This window comes from Scyliorhinus canicula, chromosome 26 (assembly GCF_902713615.1).
Source record: "Scyliorhinus canicula chromosome 26, sScyCan1.1, whole genome shotgun sequence".
NCBI classification, from domain to species: Eukaryota; Metazoa; Chordata; class Chondrichthyes; order Carcharhiniformes; family Scyliorhinidae; genus Scyliorhinus; species Scyliorhinus canicula.
Window position 1 is genome coordinate 3963890 of NC_052171.1, and position 21906 is coordinate 3985795.

The window sequence follows — 21906 nt, forward strand, 5'->3', positions numbered from 1 at the left end:
CAAGCTCTCTTGGAGATTGGGGCACCCGAAACGGCAGCCCGATCTCGCAGCTCTCCAGTGCTGAAACAAATTCTGTGGCTGAAACAAATTCTAAGTGTGGGCTAAACAGGTGAGAAATTCCCCCAGTGCCCAAAAAAGTGATTTGTGTTGTTTGAAAGCGGCGGGGAACTCAACTCCCTGAAAAACCCACCACAAATGAACTTAGAAATTTTTCAACAAAATTCAGCCCATGGAGTTTGGTCTCCGACCAGCCAAGATGTATCTCAAGTGGCTGAATGGCCTCTTCATGTGTTGCTATGCAGCTGACTCTGGGTTTGTCAGTCACTCTTGTTGCTTTTCACTGTTTTTCTTTTCCATAAGCTGAGAATAGAACTGAAAACTGTAGAATGCTTGTAACTAATACAATCAGATTTAGTGCAGTGAGATATTCAATTTTAACTGGTGTGTGACATTGGAACTTGGACCTGTGACCTGTGCCCAAGCAGTAACACTGTGCAAATAATTCTTATTTTTCGACTGAAGAGGCAGTGTTTGACCTTCAGGGTTGAGCTACATGTCTTGAGTGCATTCAAACGAGCCCCTCAGATTAACGAGGGTTCATTTCCAGAGTCCAGCTAAATAACTTTCAACATTAAAAATACACACTACACGAGTAGCAGGATGCAAAATGCATGCTGTGATATTTACAAACCAATTTTTCCTCCAGAGAGTAAGCAGGTGCTTTTTCTCTGATTTCTATGGAAGTCTGTTCTTGGAGCACATGAGATTTGGGGGGCTGGTGGTCACTTTTTCTTTCCGAAGGAGCTTACTGCTTTGCTTGGTGAGTTATTTCGTTTTCATCTCTTGGTATCTGAAATTGACACCTCGGCTAATCCTGAAGGAGATGGGGCTGGCTGGTCAGAAGTGTCTGTCAATTATTTTTAAGAAAATCACAAGGAAAATACAAGGATGCATCTTTGAAAAAACGAGGGCGTTTAAGTCCAAGCAACCCTGACTGAGAGTGCTGGTCTGTTGCTTTTATTTCACCAATTTCAATCTGGCTGACTATTATAGCATCAGCCTTTGAATCATTACTAGACACGCCACTACATTTATCCAAAATCATGTTTCTAAATAGGCCTAGTCCAACATCACGTTTCCAAATAGACCCTCATCCCTCATCTCTGAAATGTCTAAGTGGCAAATCGGTTCTTTAGCATTCTTAGCAGCCCTTGATCATCACAAGTGCAACGTGACTGCATTATTGATGTGCAGGCAGTGTGTGTGTGGACTCTGAGATTGGTGTCATTTAAAAAGCCTGCAATTCCCCCTGCTTTTTGCACTCGCCTAGAAGACTCATGTTAGCATTGTCTGTTTGACCACAGTGCTTTAATTTCCTGCCAGCTCCGAAATGTAAACATTAATCAGGCATTAGGTAAATAATCTTTGCCTCGGTTTTGTTTGGCTTTGCTTTATCCATATGTTGCTGGCAAGGATGGTGATAGAATCCACTTGCCTTCTGGACAGGATGCCCCATGCCTTGCATTTGAAGTGGACGTGGTGGTGGGGGGGGGGGGAGAGAATTGATTTTTCAATTTTGTGGCTTTTATTTGATGGCAGAAATTGCTGTTAAATTACAGAAGATTGCACCTTCCATGTTGCGTTTACGATAGTTCTTTCCCATTGTTACTTCATAAGGTCATGAAGCCCCATGCATCATGGCATTTACTGGCAGTTTTACAACCGCATTATAGCCCCAAGACCCTTCATCCTCTATATGAAGAACTCCTGAACACTGTTTCTGCTGCACAACAGTTCTGCAAGTTTTTTTTCATTGAATGTGGCCTCCTCTTTTACTTTGTTTCCAAACCTCTGGGCTCATTGGCCAAGCAGAGATGTAGGTAACTCGATGCCAATCCATTGCTCTGTAGCTGACCACAATGGAAGTGTAGCTCTCTGTGGAGAGGGAGCAATGTGTTTGTGGCTGCACCTCTATTTGGAAGTTTTCCTGTCATGGGTTGGGGACTGGAGGGGAAGTATGCTTGGCGCCTGTGTTGGCAATTCCCTGGTGGAATGAATGAGATCAGAGGAACTATATCAGAGACATGGCAGATTACTTTGCAACATGACGGCATTGGATTGCCAATATAGTGCATCACTTAATATCTTGAAAGTGATGGGAACACGGTCTGAATGAGAATGCTTTTATACTTCATAATGTGTCTGATTCTTTTTTTTGATGAATAGTTTTACGCTGGAATGATCGGGTGCATCAATGGCATTTGTGATGGAGATCTCCGCATATTCAGGGGTTTCTGTTCCTCGGTAATGCAGCTTGATTACCCCAGGCAAATTGGATGAGCTGCTTCTGCTGAGATTTCTGTTGCTGTGTTTAGTCATTTTAAAAAAATGTTTTCTGCTTCTGTTGACCACACTGCCTTTGTCTGCAGCAGACTTGCACCAGGAAGACAAACAGTTGTTTGCAGAATCTCCAGCGCCTTTGAAGAGTCGAGACTCATTGTTGGAGTCAGCCCAGTGTGATGCCTCACTTGGCTTCAAGCCACATAATCAAGTAGGAACTGAAAGGACTGGCACCGCTTTGGAGACCGTGGTTGGTGCCGACAGCTTCTCCACAGTGCAAACCCCTCTGAAAGTTGAGGAAATTGCATGTGAAGTAAGAACGGCCAGAGATTCTCCACCTATTTCTTCAACAGGTCACTTGCTGCTGCCTGGTGCAGCGCCCAAAAACCAAGTGACTGGTGTCCAAGAAAGAGAAATGACTGTTTCTGAGGAAGAAGTACCAGCAATGGACCAAAAGGTCCAGGCCTTGGATGTACAGCCTCCACCTGGCATCGGCAAGCCAGGAAAAGCTACAATCTTGGAGAAAGTGGTTGGTGAAGCTCTAGAGCCCGCTGCAGCAGTGGGAGATGATACTGTGATGGTACAAACATCTGCCCATAATTTTGACCCCAATGATTTTGATGCGGCTAAGGACCCTTTGAACACGGGAGCACCCAGACCTCGACACACACCCCCGGCTAACAGGCAGCAGCCAGTGTCTTTGACTGCAGCAGAAACGGAACCTGAAGGTCCGCCACTTACGGTGGAACTTGAATTTTCAGACGATAAGGAAAATGCAGAAAATCGGATGCCAGTGTCGAAGAAAGCGGGTAAAAAACCCAGCGGCAAGTCGAGTGGGAAGAAACAAAGAGTGGCTGGGGTTAAGGCCGCTGCTCCTGTGGGAAAGGACGAAGCGTGCCCTGCCACCAACTTCGATGACCTTCCCATTCCCAAAAGGTCATACAATTTTGATTCTACTCAGTGGGATGATCCCAACTTCAACCCGTTCGGCGGCTCCAGCGGCTTGCAGAACTCTCCCACCCGACCAATTTCCTCGTATAAATATGACCCTGATAATTTTGACGATTCACTTGACCCTTTCAAACCCTCAAAAGTTTTAGCCAACACGTCTGACTCCCTCGCGCCCTTCGAGCCGGTGAGCGACAGGACTGAACACCCCAGTCTGGAGGTTGCTCCTGACGAGGAGAAAGCGTCGCCCAAGAAGACGAAGCCTCGAGTGATAACGTGAGTTTTGCCAGATTTAATATCTTGTGTTTTGTATTTTAGAAATGCTGTTGGACAGTTGGAAGTAATACTTGTAAACGTTAAAAGAAAAGATTATTTTAATTATTACAGCCATTGTTTTTTCCTTCAGAGATCATGAAGATAGAATATTTAAATAAGAAAGTCTCTTTTTAGTAATGCTTGGCTCTTTACTGACACCATTTACTTACATCAGAGACAATATCTTTCCACCTCCAAGCCTCACTCTCCAGATTATTGTATGCACTTGTGGCATAAGTGACACAGCACAGTAGATCCCCACAGTGCCGCCAAAAGACATTGCGGCATTCGTGTCCCTCAAGATCTATTTGAGCATTTCAATCTTGAGCATTTCTTTTTAAGAGTTTAAATTATTTAAGCATCCCCTGTGAAATGATGTGGATGCAAAAAATAGTCGGTGTTTCAAATTGGGGAAATCACTTCAGAAAGAATTCGACAATCTGATTGGTTGCTACATGGGAATGAGTCGCTTCAGACCACGTGATTACAGGAAAAATGAGCACTCACAACTGCTCTCTGATATATTCTGACTGCTTTTACTCCATTTTTAAAATATGTTTACAAAGATACTGCTCAATGCACCACATGTTAAATTCTCCAATCCCTCAGCCTCCGTCAGACAAAGAGTTGTTGGGTGGATTGGTGCCATGTCTGACCCACACTCCCTTGACTGGGAAGTTTTGTTGCAAGCTGTTGCGGGACTCTTTAAAGTTGCACTTTTCTTTTTCCATAACGACTCAGCACACCCTTGTATTCTGGCCAGCTTGAGTACAGATACAGTGGAATTATTTCCATGTCCAGAAGGAGCAGCATTATTTCTGATGGCCCACACCCTGTAATTTTTGAGTCTTAAAATACTCTCCCTACATCTTTCTAACAATGCTAAAAGCTTATTTAAAACAATTTTCATTGTGGAAAGCATCACTGCACCTGTCCATTTTCGATATTCCTGCAGTACAGAGGGCAAGGGCCATTGATATCTTGCAATTTCCTTATTGTCAATGACTGGAAGCTGCAAGCTTCACAAGTCTCACTCTTGCTTGCTCCCTCTGCCTGAGATAGAAACATAGAAAATAGCAGCAGGAGTAGGTCATTCAGCTCCTCAAGCATGCTTTGCCATTCAGCATGATCATGGCTGATCCTCTATCTCTACATCATACTCCTTTACTCTCCCCATATCCCTTGACACCTTTCCAGTCTCTCAATCTCACAATTTGCTTCTGTTATAAATTTAGATTACCCAATTAATTTTTTCCAATTAAGGGGCAATTTAGCGTGGCCAATCCACCTAGCCTGCACATCTTTGGGTTGTGGGGGCGAAACCAATACAAACACAGGGAGAATGTGCAAACTCCACACGGACAGTGACCCAGAGCTGGGATGGAACCTGGGACCTCAGCGCCGTGAGGTTGCAGGGCTAACCCACTGCGCCATCGTGCTGGCCTGCTTCTTAAATATATTGATGTGGAGTACTTCACTTCGCCAAATACGTTGACAACCCGATGCTAACCAAGATCCAGTGATGCCCACGAGTCTAAGATATCAATGGTTTGAATGCCAGTCCTGGAGGAACTTGAGTCCTCAGCATATTGTTGTATTGAACAGTTGGGAACCTCAGCTGTTCTCCAGATGTTACAAGGAAAAGAATAAAGAACAAAGAAAAGTACAGCACAGGAACAGGTCCTTTGGCCCCCCCAAGCCTGCGTGGACCATGCTGCCCTTCTGAACTAAAATCTTCTACACTTCCGGGGTCCTTATCCCTCTATTCCCATCTTATTCATGTATTTGTCAAGATGCCCCTTAAACATCACTATCGTCGCTGCTTCCACCATCACCTCCAGCAGCGAGTTCCAGGCACCCACTACCCTCTGTGTAAAAAAAAAAAACTTGCCTCGTACATCTCCTCTAAACCTTGCCCCTCGCACCTTAAACATAAGAACATAAGAACTAGGAGCAGGAGTAGGCCATCTAGCCCCTCGAGCCTGCTCCGCCATTCAATGAGATCATGGCTGATCTTTTGTGGACTCAGCTCCACTTTCCGGCCCGAACACCATAACCCTTAATCCCTTTATTTTTCAAAAAACTATCTATCTTTACCTTAAAAACATTTAATGAAGGAGCCTCAACTGCTTCACTGGGCAAGGAATTCCATAGATTCACAACCCTTTGGGTGAAGAAGTTCCTCCTAAACTCGGTCCTAAATCTACTTCCCCTTATTTTGAGGCTATGTCCCCTAGTTCTGCTTTCACCCGCCAGTGGAAACAACCTGCCCGCATCTATCCTATCTATTCCCTTCATAATTTTAAACGTTTCTATAAGATCCCTCCTCATCCTTCTAAATTCCAACGAGTACAGTCCCAGTCTACTCAATCTCTCCTCATAATCCAACCCCTTCAGCTCTGGGATTAACCTAGTGAATCTCCTCTGCACACCCTCCAGCGCCAGTACGTCCTTTCTGAAGTAAGGAGACCAAAACTGAACACAATACTCCAGGTGTGGCCTCACTAACACCTTATACAATTGCGACGTAACCTCCCTAGTCTTAAACTCCATCCCTCTAGCAATGAAGGACAAAATTCCATTTGTCTTCTTAATCACCTGTTGCACCTGTAAACCAACTTTCTGTGACTCGTGCACTAGCACACCCAGGTCTCTCTGCACAGCGGCATGCTTTAATATTTTATCGTTTAAATAATAATCCCATTTGCTGTTATTCCTACCAAAATGGATAACCTCACATTTGTCAACATTGTATTCCAAGTAATTGACCCCTCTACCATGGGGAAAAAGTCTCTGACTATCCACTCCATCTATGACACTCATAATTTTGTAGACCTCTATCAGGTCGTCCCTCATCCTCCGTCGTTCCAGTGAGAACAACCAGAGTTTATTCAACCTCTCCTCATAGCTAATGCCCTCCATACCAGGTAACATCCTGGTAAATCTCTTCTGCACCCCCTCTAAAGCCTCCACATCCTTCTGGTAGTGTGGCAACCAGAATTGAACATTATACTCGAAGTGTGGCCTAACTAAAGTTCTATTCAGCTGCAACATGACTTGCCAATTTTTATACTCAATGCCCCGGCCAATGAAGGCAAGCATGCTTATGCCTTCTCGACTACCTTCTCCACCTGTGTTGCCCCTTTTAGTGACCTGTGGACCTGTACACCTAGATCTCTGACTGTCAATACTCTTGAGGATTCTACCATTCACTGTATATTCCCTAGCTGTATTGGACCTTCCAAAATGCATTACCTCACATTTGTCCAGGTTACACTCCATCTGCCATCTCTCTGCCCAAGTTTCCAGACGATCTAAATCCTGCTGTATCCTGACAGTCCTCATCGCTGTCTGCAATTCCCCCAACCTTTGTGTCGTCCGCAAACTTACTAATCTGACCAGTTACATTTTCCTCCAAATCATTTACATATACTACGAACAGCTTTGATCCCTGCGGAACACCACTAGTCACAGCCTTCCAATCAGAAAAGCACCCTTCCATTGCTACTCTCTGCCTTCTTTGACCTAGTCAGTTCTGTATCCATCTTGCCAGCTCACCTCTGATCCCGTGTGGTTTCACCTTTTGTACCAGTCTGCCATGAGGGACCTTGTCAAAGACCTTACTGAAGTCCATGTGGACAACATTCACTGCCCAACCTGCATCAATCATCTTTCTGACCTCCTTGGAAAAACTCTATCAAGTTAGTGAGACACGACCTCCCCTTCACAAAACCGTACTGCCTCTCGCGAATACGTCTCTTTGCTCCAAATGGAAGTAGATCCTGTCTCGAAGAATTCTCTCCAGTAATTTCCCACCACTGATGTAAGGCTCACCGGCCTGTAGTTCCCTGGATTATCCTTGTTACCCTTCTTAAACAAAGGAACAACATTGGCTATTCTCCAGTCCTCCGGGACATCATCTGAAGACAATGAGGATTCAAGACATCCAACACCTCGTCTTTTTGGGTCTCAATGTGACCCAGGCTATCTACACACCCTTCTCCAGACTCAACATCCACCAATTCCTTCTCTTTGGTGAATGCTGATGCAAAGTATTCATTTGGTACCTCGCCCATTTCCTCTGGCTCCACATATAGATTCCCTCTCCTGTCCTTCAGTGGGCCAACCCTTTCCCTGGCTACTCTCTTGTTTTTTATGTATGTGTAAAAAGCCTTGAGATTTTCCCTAACCCTATTTGCCAATGACTTTTTGTGACTCCTTTTAGCCCTCCTGACTCCTTATATTCCACACAGGCTCCGTCTGTTCCCAGCCTTCGAGCCCTGACAAATGCCTCCTTTTTCTTTGTGATGAGATGTACAATATCTCTCGTTACCCAAGGTTCCCGAAATTTGCCATATTTATCCTTCTTGCTCACAGGAACATGCCGGTCCTGAATTCCTTTCAACTGACATTTTGAAAGCCTCCCACATGTCGGATGTTGATTTACCCTCAAACATCCGCCTCCAATCTAGGTTCTTCAGTTCCCGCCTAATATTGTTATAAATAGCCTTCCCTCAATTTAGCACATTCACCCTCGGTCCACTCTTGTCCTTGTCCACCAGCACTTTAGAACTTACTGAATTGTGGTCACAGTTCCCGAAATGCTCCCCTGCCGGGCTCATTCCCCGCTACCGGGTCCAGTATAGCCCCTTCCCTCGTTGGACTATCTACCTATTGTTTTAAGAAAGTTACCCACGATCTGAAACCATTTGGAAGGATTAAGGAGGAGCCAAAGAAGTCTCCAGGCTTGGACTGAGGAGTTCAGCCAGGTTTAGAATTAGGAGAAAGCTTAGTGGTGGATTGAGAAATCACCATGTATTGTGCACTATACTGGGGAGCACTTGACTAAACCGGAACCACTGTTGTAACAATCACCACTGAGATCAGTGATTCATTTTTACTGATATTTTCTGATTCAAAATCCCGTCACAGAGTAACAGATACTGAGTAAACCTGCATACTCCCACTCGTACAACCTCATCCCAGTCCATTTGTCCTTGGGTGTGCTGGTCACCTTCTCTCACATTTGTAAGAAATCAGGGCCTGGATTCTCCGGCCTTTGGGATTGTTCCCTCCTGCAGCGCACCCCCGTCCGCGTGTTTCCTGGCGGTGTGGGGTAACTTCCGAGGGAAATCCGTTAGACAAGCAGCGGGGGTAGTGAATCCCACCGCCAGCAAACGGCGTACCACCAAGAATTCAGTCCCAGCTTCCACCCATGCATAAGGTGACAGTGGTTAGCAATGCTGTCCCACAGCGCCAGGGACCCAGATTCGATTCTGGCCTTGGATAACTGTCTGTGTGGAGTTTGCACATTCTCCCCGTGTCTGCGTGGCTTTCCTCTGGGTTCTCTGGTTTCCTCCCACAGTTCAAATGTGTGCAGGTTAGGTGGGGTTACAGGGATAGGGTGGAAGAGTGGGTCTAAGCAGAGTGCTTTTTCTGAGTCTGGGTCAATGGGCCAAATGGGCTGGTTTAGCTCACTCGGCTAAATCGCTGGCTTTTCAAGCAGGCCAGCAGCACGGTTCAATTCCCGTACCAGCCTCCCCGGATAGGCGCCGGAATGTGGCGACTAGGGGCTTTTCACAGTAACTTCATCGAAGCCTACTCGTGACAATAAGCGATTTTCATTTTTTTTTTCATTTCGGCACTGTAGGGATTCTATGGATTCTGTGTTCTCAGTAAAGCTGCTTTTGTGAGCATTGTGACCGGATATCATGAAACCTAAACCAACACTCAATATATCACACATCATTCATGAGAAAATGTGTTGAAGGTGGCCTCTCTCTCAGTACCAACAAATTCTCATCTCAATGATGCAGAAGGGATGGCTTGCAGACAGTGACACCTTTTGTTAACTACTTCATGACGTATCCTTTAAATAAATAGATACGGCAAAGGTGGCGCCCACTAACCCTACACAAATTATGCTATCCTCTACATTTGGGCCTTAAAGCACGCGCACATGTGTTCAATGCTGGCTTAAAACATAGCAAATCTATGATTTCTTTGATACATTCAGTGAAGTAACAGCGGCTAGATGTGTGGCCACAGCATGATGTTCAATCTGATTGTCCCTTTCTGTAAAAGGTGTCTGTTGCAACAGTACAGGAGAATGCAGAGCCATTCCAGGCTGACATGTTCGGGCCTCTGATTATATTCCAAGGTTGTCGCTGTTCCCCAATTGAACAGTAGTCCTTTGCAAGTAGTCTTCACCAGCAAATTGTTTCACTGAACAACTCCAGGCCTCAATCCAGCATCAAAAAGAACAAGTTTTGTTCTGGGATTTGTTCACTTTGTTGCACCATATAAAATTGAAACTCTGCAGTAGAAGGTGAGGTCCTGTGTGACATGACTTCATGTACCCGTACCAGCCTCCCCGGACAGGAGCCGGACTGTGGCGACTAGGGGCTTTTCACAGTAACTTCATTGAAGCCTACTCGTGACAATAAGCGATTTTCATTTTCATTTTCATGTGCAGGCAGATAGGCAAATGTTAGAGGGGAGAGGTTCGAGCCAGTAATAGCTGTGAGCTGTGAAGACAGACCTGTTCTCGCAGGAAGAAAGGCTGTTCACCCCTTGGTTGATTATAATCCTCCAGTGTGGCATGGTGCAGACACGCACATACAATGGGGGCCTGCCAGATATGTTGCGGTACATGCACTGTTGAATGTTGGGTTCAAACTGAATTGACCATTTTATTTTTGGCCTGGGGAGATGACACTAAGGCGGTGTTTATTGGTTATCTCTTGTTTTCTTGAGGGCATTGAGATCTAGACAATGTGGAGTCAGTTTCACATAGAGACCAGACTGGGAAGAGGTGGCAGTTCCCTCCCTGAAGGATATTAATCCACCTTTTAAAATGAACTTATTTTATTTAGATTAGTTTTGCAACTTGCCATGACCCAAGTCTCGCACAGTACCATAGCGACAAGGCTATTGTGTTCCAAAGGGTTGAGCGTAGCTCATTACTGCAGGGTATTCAGACTCTCGGAAGAGAATCACTTAAAATGAGGGACCAAAAAAGCTCCCAGGACCAGAGATCATCTTTCTGAGGGAGTCTCAATTTTTAAGAAACGATGACACAAGCTGCTAAAGCGAAGGGTCTAATTCTTTGATCCTCTTTCTCCAGAAGACCCACTCTAGTTAAATGGATAGCCAGAAAATTTGTCACTCTGCAGTGGAAATTATCATCGCAACGAAAATCAGGCTCATTATTCAAAACCCGTAGCTTTTTGGAATTTATTTTCCTGCAGCTGACGACAGTAGAGGGAGGTGAAATCTTCCCTTGCGATGTGTGAATGGCTCATTTAAAAGGCATTTTGAGCGAAGTAGTCAGAGAGGAAAACTTCCATTGGAACAACACAGTGGTGGCTCTCTGGCATTTTGCCTTTGAGCTGCATTACTGCAATGTTTTGAGGAAGTTTCAACAAATACAGAGTTACAGAGTCTCTGAAAACCCCAGCCATCGAGATGCTCGTGGCGACACTAGAATGAAAGTTCAAAATGACCATAATGGTCTCAAAGCATCGTCCGGCATGGCAGCATTGTCCAAATTCCTACCTTTTCTGCTTTGAGCCCTGCTTGTCGAATTTGCAGCTTGATGAGTTTGCACATCCCCGACTGCAGGTAAGTGAGGACACTTTCAGGAATGTCCAACATTCAGGGCTTCTCCTTACTGCAGATCTGAGAGATTCTTATGGAGGCACCAATTTTCAATTCCCCGCATTTAAAATCATCACTGCTTGTGAGTACAATCTAACAGTGCTAAAGTTTACTTTTAATCGATCAGGTCTATCGACTGTTTTGCAACTCTGCAAGGGAAAACCTGTCAAAGCATCAGCTAGGTTGGGGACTGTCAACTTAATCTGAACAGTGGCTCCCATCTTAATCCGAAATCAACACAAAAATATTTCATCACAATGCACTGCTGAAGCTTCCTTTGACTAATAATTGTGTTGCACTTAACAGTTTATTTGTCTGTGACCTTTATTTTTCCCCCTTTGTCTTTGTGAACCCTTCGATTCTCCATCTGTATGTGTGCCTTCCTGTCTCTCTTGTTCTCTCTTGTGTTCCCTGTTTGCCTGTGCACCAGGACTATTGAACAAGTGAAGTTTCTCTGTTTTCTGATGTAAGTACTCGGAACTGCTTTGCACGATCAGGAGTCTGCTCCTTTATCTGTGCTAATTCATTGTATGCATTGTACAGTTCCTTAGTTACCATTTGTTCAATAGCGATAACCATAAAACTGCAATGCCCCATAATGTTAGCAAACATGACTCTGATTAATGAAACTGAGGCTGCCAGGTACATGTTCAGTTGTCTCCTTCAGCTTCCTCTTTCAGCCAGGTTCAGAATTAGTGTTTACGTGAATTAACAGGGAGTCATTGTCCAAATCGGTAGAAATCCAAGGCAAAGCATGAGAAGGGAGGTGATAGCCCACGTTCCTTACAAATTGTTTCTATGAGCAAATTGATCTCGCTGTTGGCACCACCAAGGCTTTCTTTTCATGGGGAGGCTGGGGGTAGGTGGGGGGCGGGGGGAGGGGGGGTGGTCATGCTTGGTCTCCTGACCACTGGTCACCATCATGAACAAATGGAAACCTGATGGTCTGGATCAGGCTGAGGAGACAGTCCACCTCTTCAGGCTTGCAGATGCTTCTCTCGTGGCTATAATCTGAAGGCCATCTGCAAACAGCGGCAATCCCTAGCCAGACTTGCAAGGACAAATAGCATTTGAAAGCTGGCACACCTGTTGATTATCTTTAATTGACAAATTATTTGTCATGGTGCAAACGGGGTCGAGGGGCTCTCAAAGCAACTGGTTTTCGAGATGAGAATCTCTTCCAATGGAAACAAGTGTGATAATATAAATGTGATTTTAGTGACATTGTGAAATGCTGTTTTGGGGAGGCCCTTGGGAGCTCTTAACTCACCAGTGTTATCTGTGCGGTACCCTGGGACACTGCAAGGAGAGTACAGTGAAGCCATTCCCTCAGGAACCCAGGGATATCGCCTCGTATCTTCTGCATGATGGAGGAATAAAATAGCAGCTGGTAGCCAAGTGCCACCAATGGCATTAAAAGAAAGAATTGGGTAAACCAATCCGCAGCAGACGCTCCCTTATAACCACAGTGCAGAAGTGTTGATTACTTAATTAGATCAATCCTTTTTTTAAAAAAAAAGTTTCCAAAATCTCTGGGGCACTGCAGCTTTACCTTCTATTGAATTCTAGAATGTATAATCTGTGTAGCACATCGCTGATTTTGAAGTTGTCTTCACACAAGGTATAAAATAGAATACAAAGCACTGTTCTGAGGAAATGTGCGATAAATTGCCAAAATTTCTCACTCTCTGGAAGGAATGAAGTCTTTCCTTCCAGGAAGCGCTTTGTTGATTATTTTATGCCTTACAAACATTTTTCTGCCATTGAATGTTGTGTTTTTTTAGTAAATAGAATTCCTTGAAACTATACAAAGGTGCTGCTTTGATGTGAGCTGAAACAGTAAATCTTGCCAAAAAGATGATCGCTCTTTTTGCTGACTGATTTAAACTGTATTGAAGTACAAAAACTAATCCCATTCACAAAACTTGCTTTTGAAATACTTGTCCTGCCTGAGTTAATGACAAGGAATAAACAACATATGATTGAATTATCATCAATATAAGTATGGAGGGCGAATTCTATACCAAGCAGACTGAATGTGGGTCACCTAAGTGCAGGGTATGGATGAAATAGGCCATATATTAGTTGTCTTATTATTATTATTATTATTTTTCTGTGTGGGAACAGCTGAGAAATGAATCATTTTTGAAGAGAGATTTTGCTCTTTCCCTGTCCTGTTTTTAGTAGGATGGCCAGTTTCAGGAATGTAACTTTTTTGTGCATCTATATATCAGCGATGCATTGCTTCTCTCCTCCCATTCCATGTCTTCACCTTAGTTCCTGGTAATTATAGGAAATGTGACTGGGCCAAGAGGTCATTTGTGTCAGGGCACTTGTAAAGGTTTAGTGACTTACTTCAGGAACAACATAAAAATGCTTCCCTTGGCACTTCAGAGCATTTTGCAAGAAAAATCAACCCATGGAGGGTAGTTAGAATATGACTTCCTCCTTTTTGTCTGCTCCTCAACCTCTGTTCTGTTGCAGCTCTGAAGTGGCGAATGTCCTGAGCCAGCTGGCTGTGAGAGCTATGAAAAGCTGAGGCCCCAGCACTGATCCCTGAAGCACATCACTCGCCACATCCTGCCAACTAGAAAAGGGCCCATTTATGCCAACTGTTTCCGGTTCGCTAACCAATCTTCAATCAATGCCAGTATGTTCCCCACTGGCTTTTATTTTGCGCAATAACCTTTTGATGTGGCATCTTGTCAAATGTCTTTTGGAAATCAGTACATCCATCAGTTTCCCTTAATCCACAAAACCATTAGCCTTGTCTATAATTCAGGGAGAATAATTGGGCTGGTTATTGGGAGGAAAATAGTCCCCACTTTAAACCCCCCCAAATTATAACCTCCCTGCTCTTGTGTCCTGTGCTAATAAAGGCAAATATCCCATATGCCTTTTTTTTTATAAATTTAGATTACCCAATTATTTTTTCCAATTAAGGGGCAATTTAGCGTGGCCAATCCACCTACTCTGCACATCTTTGGGTTGTGGGGGCGAAACCCACGCAGACATGGGGAGAATGATCAAACTCCACACGGACAGTGACCCAGAGCCGGGATCGAACCTGGGACCTCAGCGCCGTGAGGCGGTTGTGCTAACCACTAGGCCACCGTGCTGCCCTCCCATATGCCTTCTTAACACCTATCTACCTATCCTTCTGCATTCGGGTGTCTATGGACAGTGGACCACAAGGTCCCTCTGTACTTGGTCATGTCCTACCATTCATTGTTAAATGCATCACCTCACACTTTTCAGGGTTAAATGCCATTTGGCACTGTCTGCACATCTGACCAACATGTCTACATCGTCCTGAAAGCTTTGAGGAAATAAGGTATAACTTGGGAATGGAAGCTGCCAAATGGGTAGGCATTAACAAGTACCCATTAGTGTCATTATTTCAGAGTTGGAGTCTGGTGCCTCAGGGCGCAGTGCTGGGACGACCGCTGTTTCTAATTAAACAATTGACCTAAAATCAGAAACATACTGCAAAATGATCAGTTTTGCAGAAAATGTCCAATTAGAAGGGGCAGTGGAGGCAGCTTTGAGAAATTACAGCATGTAACTGCAGAAGAATGGCAAATGACATTTGAGGAAGAGAAATGTCGAGTTCAGAATGATGATAAATCTATCCAGCCAAAGCTGAGCAGCAATCCACAAAGTCAATACGGATGTTCAGCTACGTCGCAAAAACAGTAGGATATCAATGAGAAGAGGTCAAGGTCAAATTGTACAGTGCTCTCGTCAGATGTGAGCTGGAATGATGCAACCGGTTTGGGTCGCCAAGATACAAGAAAGACGTTGGAGCTCTGGACTGGAGGCAGAGCCATGGTCTGCACTGTCAGGAGGGGCCTGTGAACTGGTGTGTAGTGAATGAATAGTACAGAAGATAATTAAAAGTGTAGAAATGGTTAGCTTAAATTAAGTTACGCAATTAAAGAAAAGTAAGTGACCCAGAAAAGACAGAACCTTTGGCACAGATATCAACAACTTTTTAAAAATTCGATGAACGCTTCGCACGGTAGCATTGTGGGTAGCACAATCGCTTCACAGCTCCAGGGTCCCAGGTTCGATTTCGGCTTGGGTCACTGTCTGTGCGGAGTCTGCACATCCTCCCCGTGTTTGCGTGGGTTTCCTCCGGGTGCTCCGGTTTCCTCCCACAGTCCAAAGATGTGCAGGTTAGGTGGATTGGCCATGATAAATTGCCCTTAGTGTCCAAAATTGCCCTTCGTGTTGGGTGGGGTTACTGGGTTATGGGGTTAGGGTGGAGGTGTTAACCTTGGATAGGCTGCTCTTTCCAGGAGCCGGTGCAGACTCGATGGGCCGAATGGCCTCCTTCTGCACTGTAAATTCTATGTATGAGTAACTAGGGGAGACAGCGATGCAGTGATATTGTCACTGCACTAGTACTCCAGAGACACAAGATCTGGGGACCAGGTTCAAATCTGGTGGGAAAGGAGAAAGCTGTTTGGGAAAACATACTCCAGCCCCAATTCGGGTACACAAGAGGGAGAATTCAGAATGTCCAATTCACCTAACACTTATGTCTTTCGGGACTTGTGGGACGAAACCGATGCACCCGGAACATGCAGACTCCGCGCAGGCAGTGACCCAAGCGGGAATCGAACCCTGGTGTTGTGAAGCAACAGTGCTAACCACTGTCGCCCATTCTGATTCTGAATATAAGGAAAGCAGCAGTTTGGATAGGATAAGGTAGCTTAATTTTTTTTTTTAACTATTCACATTCAGCACTGAACCACATTGAAGGGATACGCCAGCAGGAAATTCCTGTCCCACCCCAGCATGTGGGTTTCCCGATGGCGAGGGGTGCTGTCAGCAGGAAATCCCATTGACAACAGCAGGACCGGTAGATCCCGCTGGCGGGCTGTCTCCCTGTTGAAAACATAACTCCTATTTGATTGGCGCCTTGAATTGGTGTCATTCGTTGGAGATCTGTGTGTTATTAAAAAGTGACTTAATTTATGTTGTTAGTTATATTTTTATCACTCAGGAAAGCAGCATCTTTTGTCTGTTGCCAACAATTCCTCTCCATGGATAGCACAACCATTGCCTTATTCAGAGGGTCAGTAGGCAGGAACTCCAAGTTCTAGAGATCCAGGTTATGATGATGTGACATGACAGACTGGTGTGTCATCAATGACTGACCAGAATGTCAGACAGTAAATGTTCAGAGAAATTGTTAGTTGTTGGGAGTAATTTTTAATCTTGGATGTGTGTATTTGTCCTTCTCCCTTCATTTACAGACATAAGAGCTTGCAGAAAAATACATATTGGAGGGGGTGGGAGAATGGTGAGTTTTAGCACAATTCACTGGCTGTATGTTAGAAAGAAGGTAATCCCTCACGTACACTTTTGATCATTGGGATGCACTGGAAATTAATCTTCTGTCTTTGGTTAACTTTAGTGGGGGGGGGGGGGGGGAAAGAATAGAGACGCACCTTTTGATTCAAATGCACCTTTTCACGATTTAGACGGCGAACTTTTGCCTAATTGTCAGGTGAGGCACTCTCTATCAGAACAACTGAAGGGGCAGTCACAAACATGGGCCAGTAACTCGGGTAGGCCATCTACAAAGTGATATTGATAGAGGAGAGCTGGGACGGGTTGACTATTGAGGCATTCAGTCTGAAAAGTAGCCTTGCACAGTATTTACAGCACAAACAGGCCATTCACTCCAATGGGTCTCTGGCAGTGTTCATGTTCCATCTGAAGCTCTCCTGGTTTCACTTCATCTAACATTATCCTTCTGTTCTTTTTCCAATGCAACCAAGAACCATAAAATCTAGAGTACTAAAGGGAGGCTGATCAGTACATTGTGCCACTGACAGCTCCTTGCAAAGAACCGTCCACTTCATCCCTACACTCCACCTCTTTCCCCATTACCCTGCAAGTTAGTGCATGCCCAACAGCCTTTCGAAAGTTCCCATGGGGAAGGACTGTACAGCCCCTCCCGCCAGCAGGAGTTTTCGGTTCCAATGAAGTTAATGGACTTTAGAACGACGAGCCGTGTTTTCCAGCCCCACCCCTGCTGCGACAGGGCCATAAAATCCCACCCATGGAGTCTGCTTCAGGTGTTTAGACCTTAACCCTCTTTGTGTGAAGAGATCTCTCCTCCTCCTTTTCTCTCCTTCCACACCTTGTTCCTCTTTGCAAATGTATTCAAAGTCTTTGACCTCCTGGTTCCTGAGTTATTCGCCTTCATACAGATCCCCCACCCCACATCAACCTCCAAAATTAAGTCCGGAAACATAAGAACACACAAAAAAAATTCCACATGGCCTTTGTCCTGTCTTCAACTCAGTCAGCACAAAGGGTTTGTTTGTCTATTAGGTGAAAGGTGGTTGTCTGCAAATTGTGTTCACAGAAGCAAGTTTTGTGTGTGTGTGTGTGTGTGTGTGTGTGTGTGTGTAGCATTGGTTTACATTGAATGGGAGGCTGGAACTGTGCTGGCATGCAATGAAATTCAAGTGTCCTTTTTTTTTATATCAGTACATATCATTTCATGCAAATTCTATTTCTTCCTTTTTCGTCCTTTAAGAGCCCACTGCTAGCATGCGCATTAGAGTTTTGAAACCAAGGTTAGATAAAATCTTGTGTTGGATGTGAAATGATGTGATTTGACTGGTCTCCTGTATTTTCTCCCCTCTTACCCTCCCTCTCTTTTTCTCTCCGTGAAGGAATGCTTGCCGAGTGAAGAAATATGAAAACCAATCTCTGGTGTTGGACGTTTGCCAACAGGTACATTTTCTGCATTGTTAAGTTGAAGGGGAAACTCCACACTGGCTTCTACATTATGCTGTAACCTTTAGGCAGATGTCATCACTTAAACCTGGGGTCAGCAATGGTGACGAGCTTCCTCAGATAATACCCAAGTCTGGTGGGGGTGGGGGGGTTGTGGGCGGTGTCAGGGTTAGGGTGGTGCAATACAGCTGCATTGCTTGCACAGCTCCGTGTTTGTCTCTTGCGAGCGTTTTATTCTGATTGCGGATTGCTGCAAAAGAAATGGCTCCAGGGGAGTGACATCCAAACTGAACAGCAATCCCAGTGGAGGATGTTGACATGGTTTGTCTGAGTGGCCAGCCAACTGATGAGAGGAACTGAACAACCTTTTGTTGGAGATTGAATGATTGCCACGTGGCTCAACGTCTGGTCAATTTGCAACCCAACAACCTGGGGTGGGGTAGGGTAAGGAGGGGAGGACGAAGATATCCATTTGACCCTGCTCCTGCACACGCAAGCACTTTTTCACTCCTCCTTGCCCTACCTTGATAACATTATTTAGACCATTCCTTACACTAACACCGTCTGAAAACCTTCACTGGGTTTGCAAACTTGTATCGATATCATGCCTTGAACTATGGTATGATCCCAGTTGATATAATTGAACAAGAAGATCCCAGAATGGAACGCTTGCTCAAAAGACCGTAACTCTTATTTTAAAAAAAAAATTAAACCTGGAGGAACAGAGTCACAGGACCACTCCAACAAGGAAAAAAATATAAATATGAAAAGTTGGATTATTATGCAATATTCCTTTACTACCCCTACCCCACCCCCAGCAGTTTAAATGCACACAGATTTAGATATTAACATGGCTTACAAGTACATCTTAAGCTACAATGGTCTGATCCCAAAAGTCCCTTTTAAGCACACAAGATGACTGTTGTCAAATACACCCATTCTGCTCTGAACCCAAGTTGGCGTCTGTGGATTTCTCCTCTGTGACGATCACATGAGAGTTTCCAAACTCCACTCCAAAAACATGCTTTAAAATCTTATCTCACGATAATGCTTTCCATTGGGAATCCAGTCCAGCTTGTTCAAATGACTCTTTTAAACGAAGCGTCTGCTCCACTTTTAACGGCGAATCCAGTCCAGGATTTTACACCACCCATTTCAGACAGATTTCTCTTGACTGCTGTGCAAGCTGCTCACAAGTGCTTTAACTATCGATTCCCAGACTGTACTAAAATGGCATCAAACCTTTCATCTACCTCTGACGTCTGCTGCCTCACTTCAATCAAATTACTGCAATTGTCTCTTTAACTCAGAACACTTTTTGTTAACTTTTCCTTGATTTTTTTCTGAAAAATATCTTGATCTCTATTGTCTTAACTCCAGTAATCTTAAACATTCTTTCTGTCCAAATTCCCTAGTTATCTGGATTGTATCTTGTTCCTTAGGAAGCTTGAATTTTTGCAACTTCCTTGTCCTGTTCAGCTTCTCCTGGCGGAGTTGACAGCTGTTCACCCCAGTGTCTTGTCTCCAACTGTGCACAAATTTCAGCTAAAACTTAAAAGCTTCATTCCCTTGCAAGGCCCCAGTTGCTGAGTAACATCTACATGCTTATTTATTTTATTTATTCTTAATGCCATAGCCCCCTCTAAGCACAATAAATGGCCAGTATGAATCTAACTTTCAATTTTACCCTGCCAGGCACAGAAACATTAAATTAAAACTGCTTAAAACTGTATCTTATTTCTAATGTTTACCAATACAAATATAAATCCCTTAAAACTACCTTTATTTTCCTAACCACAATCTCAGGAGGGTACACCAAGTGAATTGCAATCACTGTTGTAATGATGGGAAATTTATCGAAATCTGTTACGCCTACAGCTATTTTGTTGGTTTAGCGATGTTGGGATATAAGGAGGTTACAGACAGACATGAATAGGTTTAGTGAGTTGGCAGAGATGTGATAAAATGGATTACAATGTGGAAAATGTGAAATTGCTCATTTCGACCAGAAGAATAAAAAAGAAGCTTGTTATCTAATTGGTGAGACATTGCGGAGCACTGAGAAGCAGAGGGATCAGGGTGCCCTAGTGCATGAATCACAGAATGCAGATACAGCAAGTAATTAGCAAAGCTAATACAAGGTTGTTGTTTAATGCAACGGGAATTGACTACAACAGTCGGGAGGTTATGCTTCAGTTATACAGGACATTGCTGAGACCACATCTGGAGCAGTGTACAGTATTGGTCTTGTTAATTAATGAAAGATATAAATGCATTAGGTTTACTGGATAGGGATACCAGGAATGGGCAGGCGGTCGTGAGGAAAGGCTGGATAGGCTAGGCTTGTATCCCCTGGAGATTATAAGAGTAAGAGGCGGTTTGATGAAAACATGCAAGATCTGAGGGCACTTGTCGAGGTGGCTGTGCAAAGGATGGTTCCTCCTGTGGGAGAATCTAGAACTAAGGGCTGGATTCTGCCGCTCCGCCCACTGCAAGATCGCCACGGCCAAGATGGGGACAGTGGAAAAGTTAATTGACCTCCGGCAGGCTTCTCCGTTCGCCGGGCGGGAGTGGCCGGAGAATCCCGCCCAAGGGGGTCACTGTTTAAAAATGGGAAGTGACCCATTCAAGATTGGGGATGAAGAGTTTTTTTTATCTACGAGGCACTACCTTCCTGAAAATGTGGTGCAGGCAGAGTTTTTTAAGGCAGAGGCAGATAGATTGTTGATTAACAAGGGGGTGAAAGATTAGTGGGGGTAGGCAGGAATGTGGGACTTAAGTTTAAAATGAGATCAGCCGTGATTGTATTGAATAGTGGAGGAGGCTTAAGGGACCGAGTGGCCTACTCCTGCTCCAAATTCATCCATTTGTTTGTATGATAGCCAGAGGACAGGGATCTTTGATTGGGTGCCATGGGATCTTGTGCATCTGCACAAATTGAGGGCAAGTAGAGTGTCAGTTTCACATCTGCTCTGAAGGACCGTACCCCTAGCCCAGCCTGTGTCCTTGAGAACTCTGCAAGTGGCAGTTAAGACCGTGATGGGCAGCACTGGTGCTGGAGAATTTCCAAATTTCCCCCTTCTCCAGGTGAAATGAAGACCAGTGACATTGTGCGGCCACCAGTTAAGTGCATGGAATAGGGGAAATGAGAGAGAAGAGAAAGGTCACTGGCCAACGGGCAAGACTGCAGTATTGCTGAGTATACAGTGAGGTCAATTGGTTCATTGTCTCTTGAAAACAACATGCCCACGTAGTCGACAGCCTGCAGAGAATTTAGTCTTCGGAATGTCCCAGGCACATCAGGAATACACCCCACTTAATGAGGAGCAAGCTTCAACTGAAAGCAGTTTAGTTTTGAGCTGCAGAATTTGGTTTCCATGTGAACAACAACTTGCATTTATGTGGTTCCTTTAACATTGCAAAGCATCCCAAGGTGCTTTGCGGGAGAATTATGAAAAAAATTTGACCGTCATATTGGGAGAGGTGACCAAATGCTTGGTAAAAGAAGCAGATTTTAAGGAGTGCCTTGAAAAAGCAGAGCAAGGTGGAGAGATCTAGGAAAGAAGTTCCAGTGTCTTCAAGTCTCGGTGTCACGAGATACGGCCACCAATAGTGAAAATTGTAAGTCTTTTGTGTTTGAGGAGTGCAGGTATCTCTGAGGGTTCAGAAGAGATGGGGGTGATATGAGGCATGCAAACATAAATGAGAATTTTGAAATTGAGGCAATACTAGAGTGTATAAGATGGAGTAAGAAGAGAGATGAGCATTCGAGGTTCGTTTAGGGGGCAGCACGGCAGCATACTGGTTAGCACAGTTGCTTCACAGATCCAGGGTCCCAGGTTCGATTTCCAGCTTGGGTCACTGTTGTATGGAGTCTTCACT

The 21906-nt window shown here is 44.5% G+C and overlaps 1 protein-coding gene across 8 annotated transcripts in view; it reads left to right on the forward strand.

The window, feature by feature from the left end:
* Positions 1-21906, forward strand: part of tacc1 (transforming, acidic coiled-coil containing protein 1) — a 193038-nt gene that overhangs the window by 123464 nt on the left and 47668 nt on the right. For 4 of the 8 annotated variants that reach the window (XM_038785139.1, XM_038785132.1, XM_038785138.1 and 1 more), the window contains 3 exons: positions 2430-3564; positions 11693-11728; positions 17961-18021. In XM_038785139.1, coding sequence (XP_038641067.1) covers positions 2756-3564; positions 11693-11728; positions 17961-18021 — 906 coding nt within the window. In that variant the 5' untranslated portion in view covers positions 2430-2755. The remainder of the gene's footprint in view (positions 1-2429; positions 3565-11692; positions 11729-17960; positions 18022-21906) is intronic. The other 4 variants (XM_038785133.1, XM_038785137.1, XM_038785134.1 and 1 more) reach the window with 2 other exon arrangements.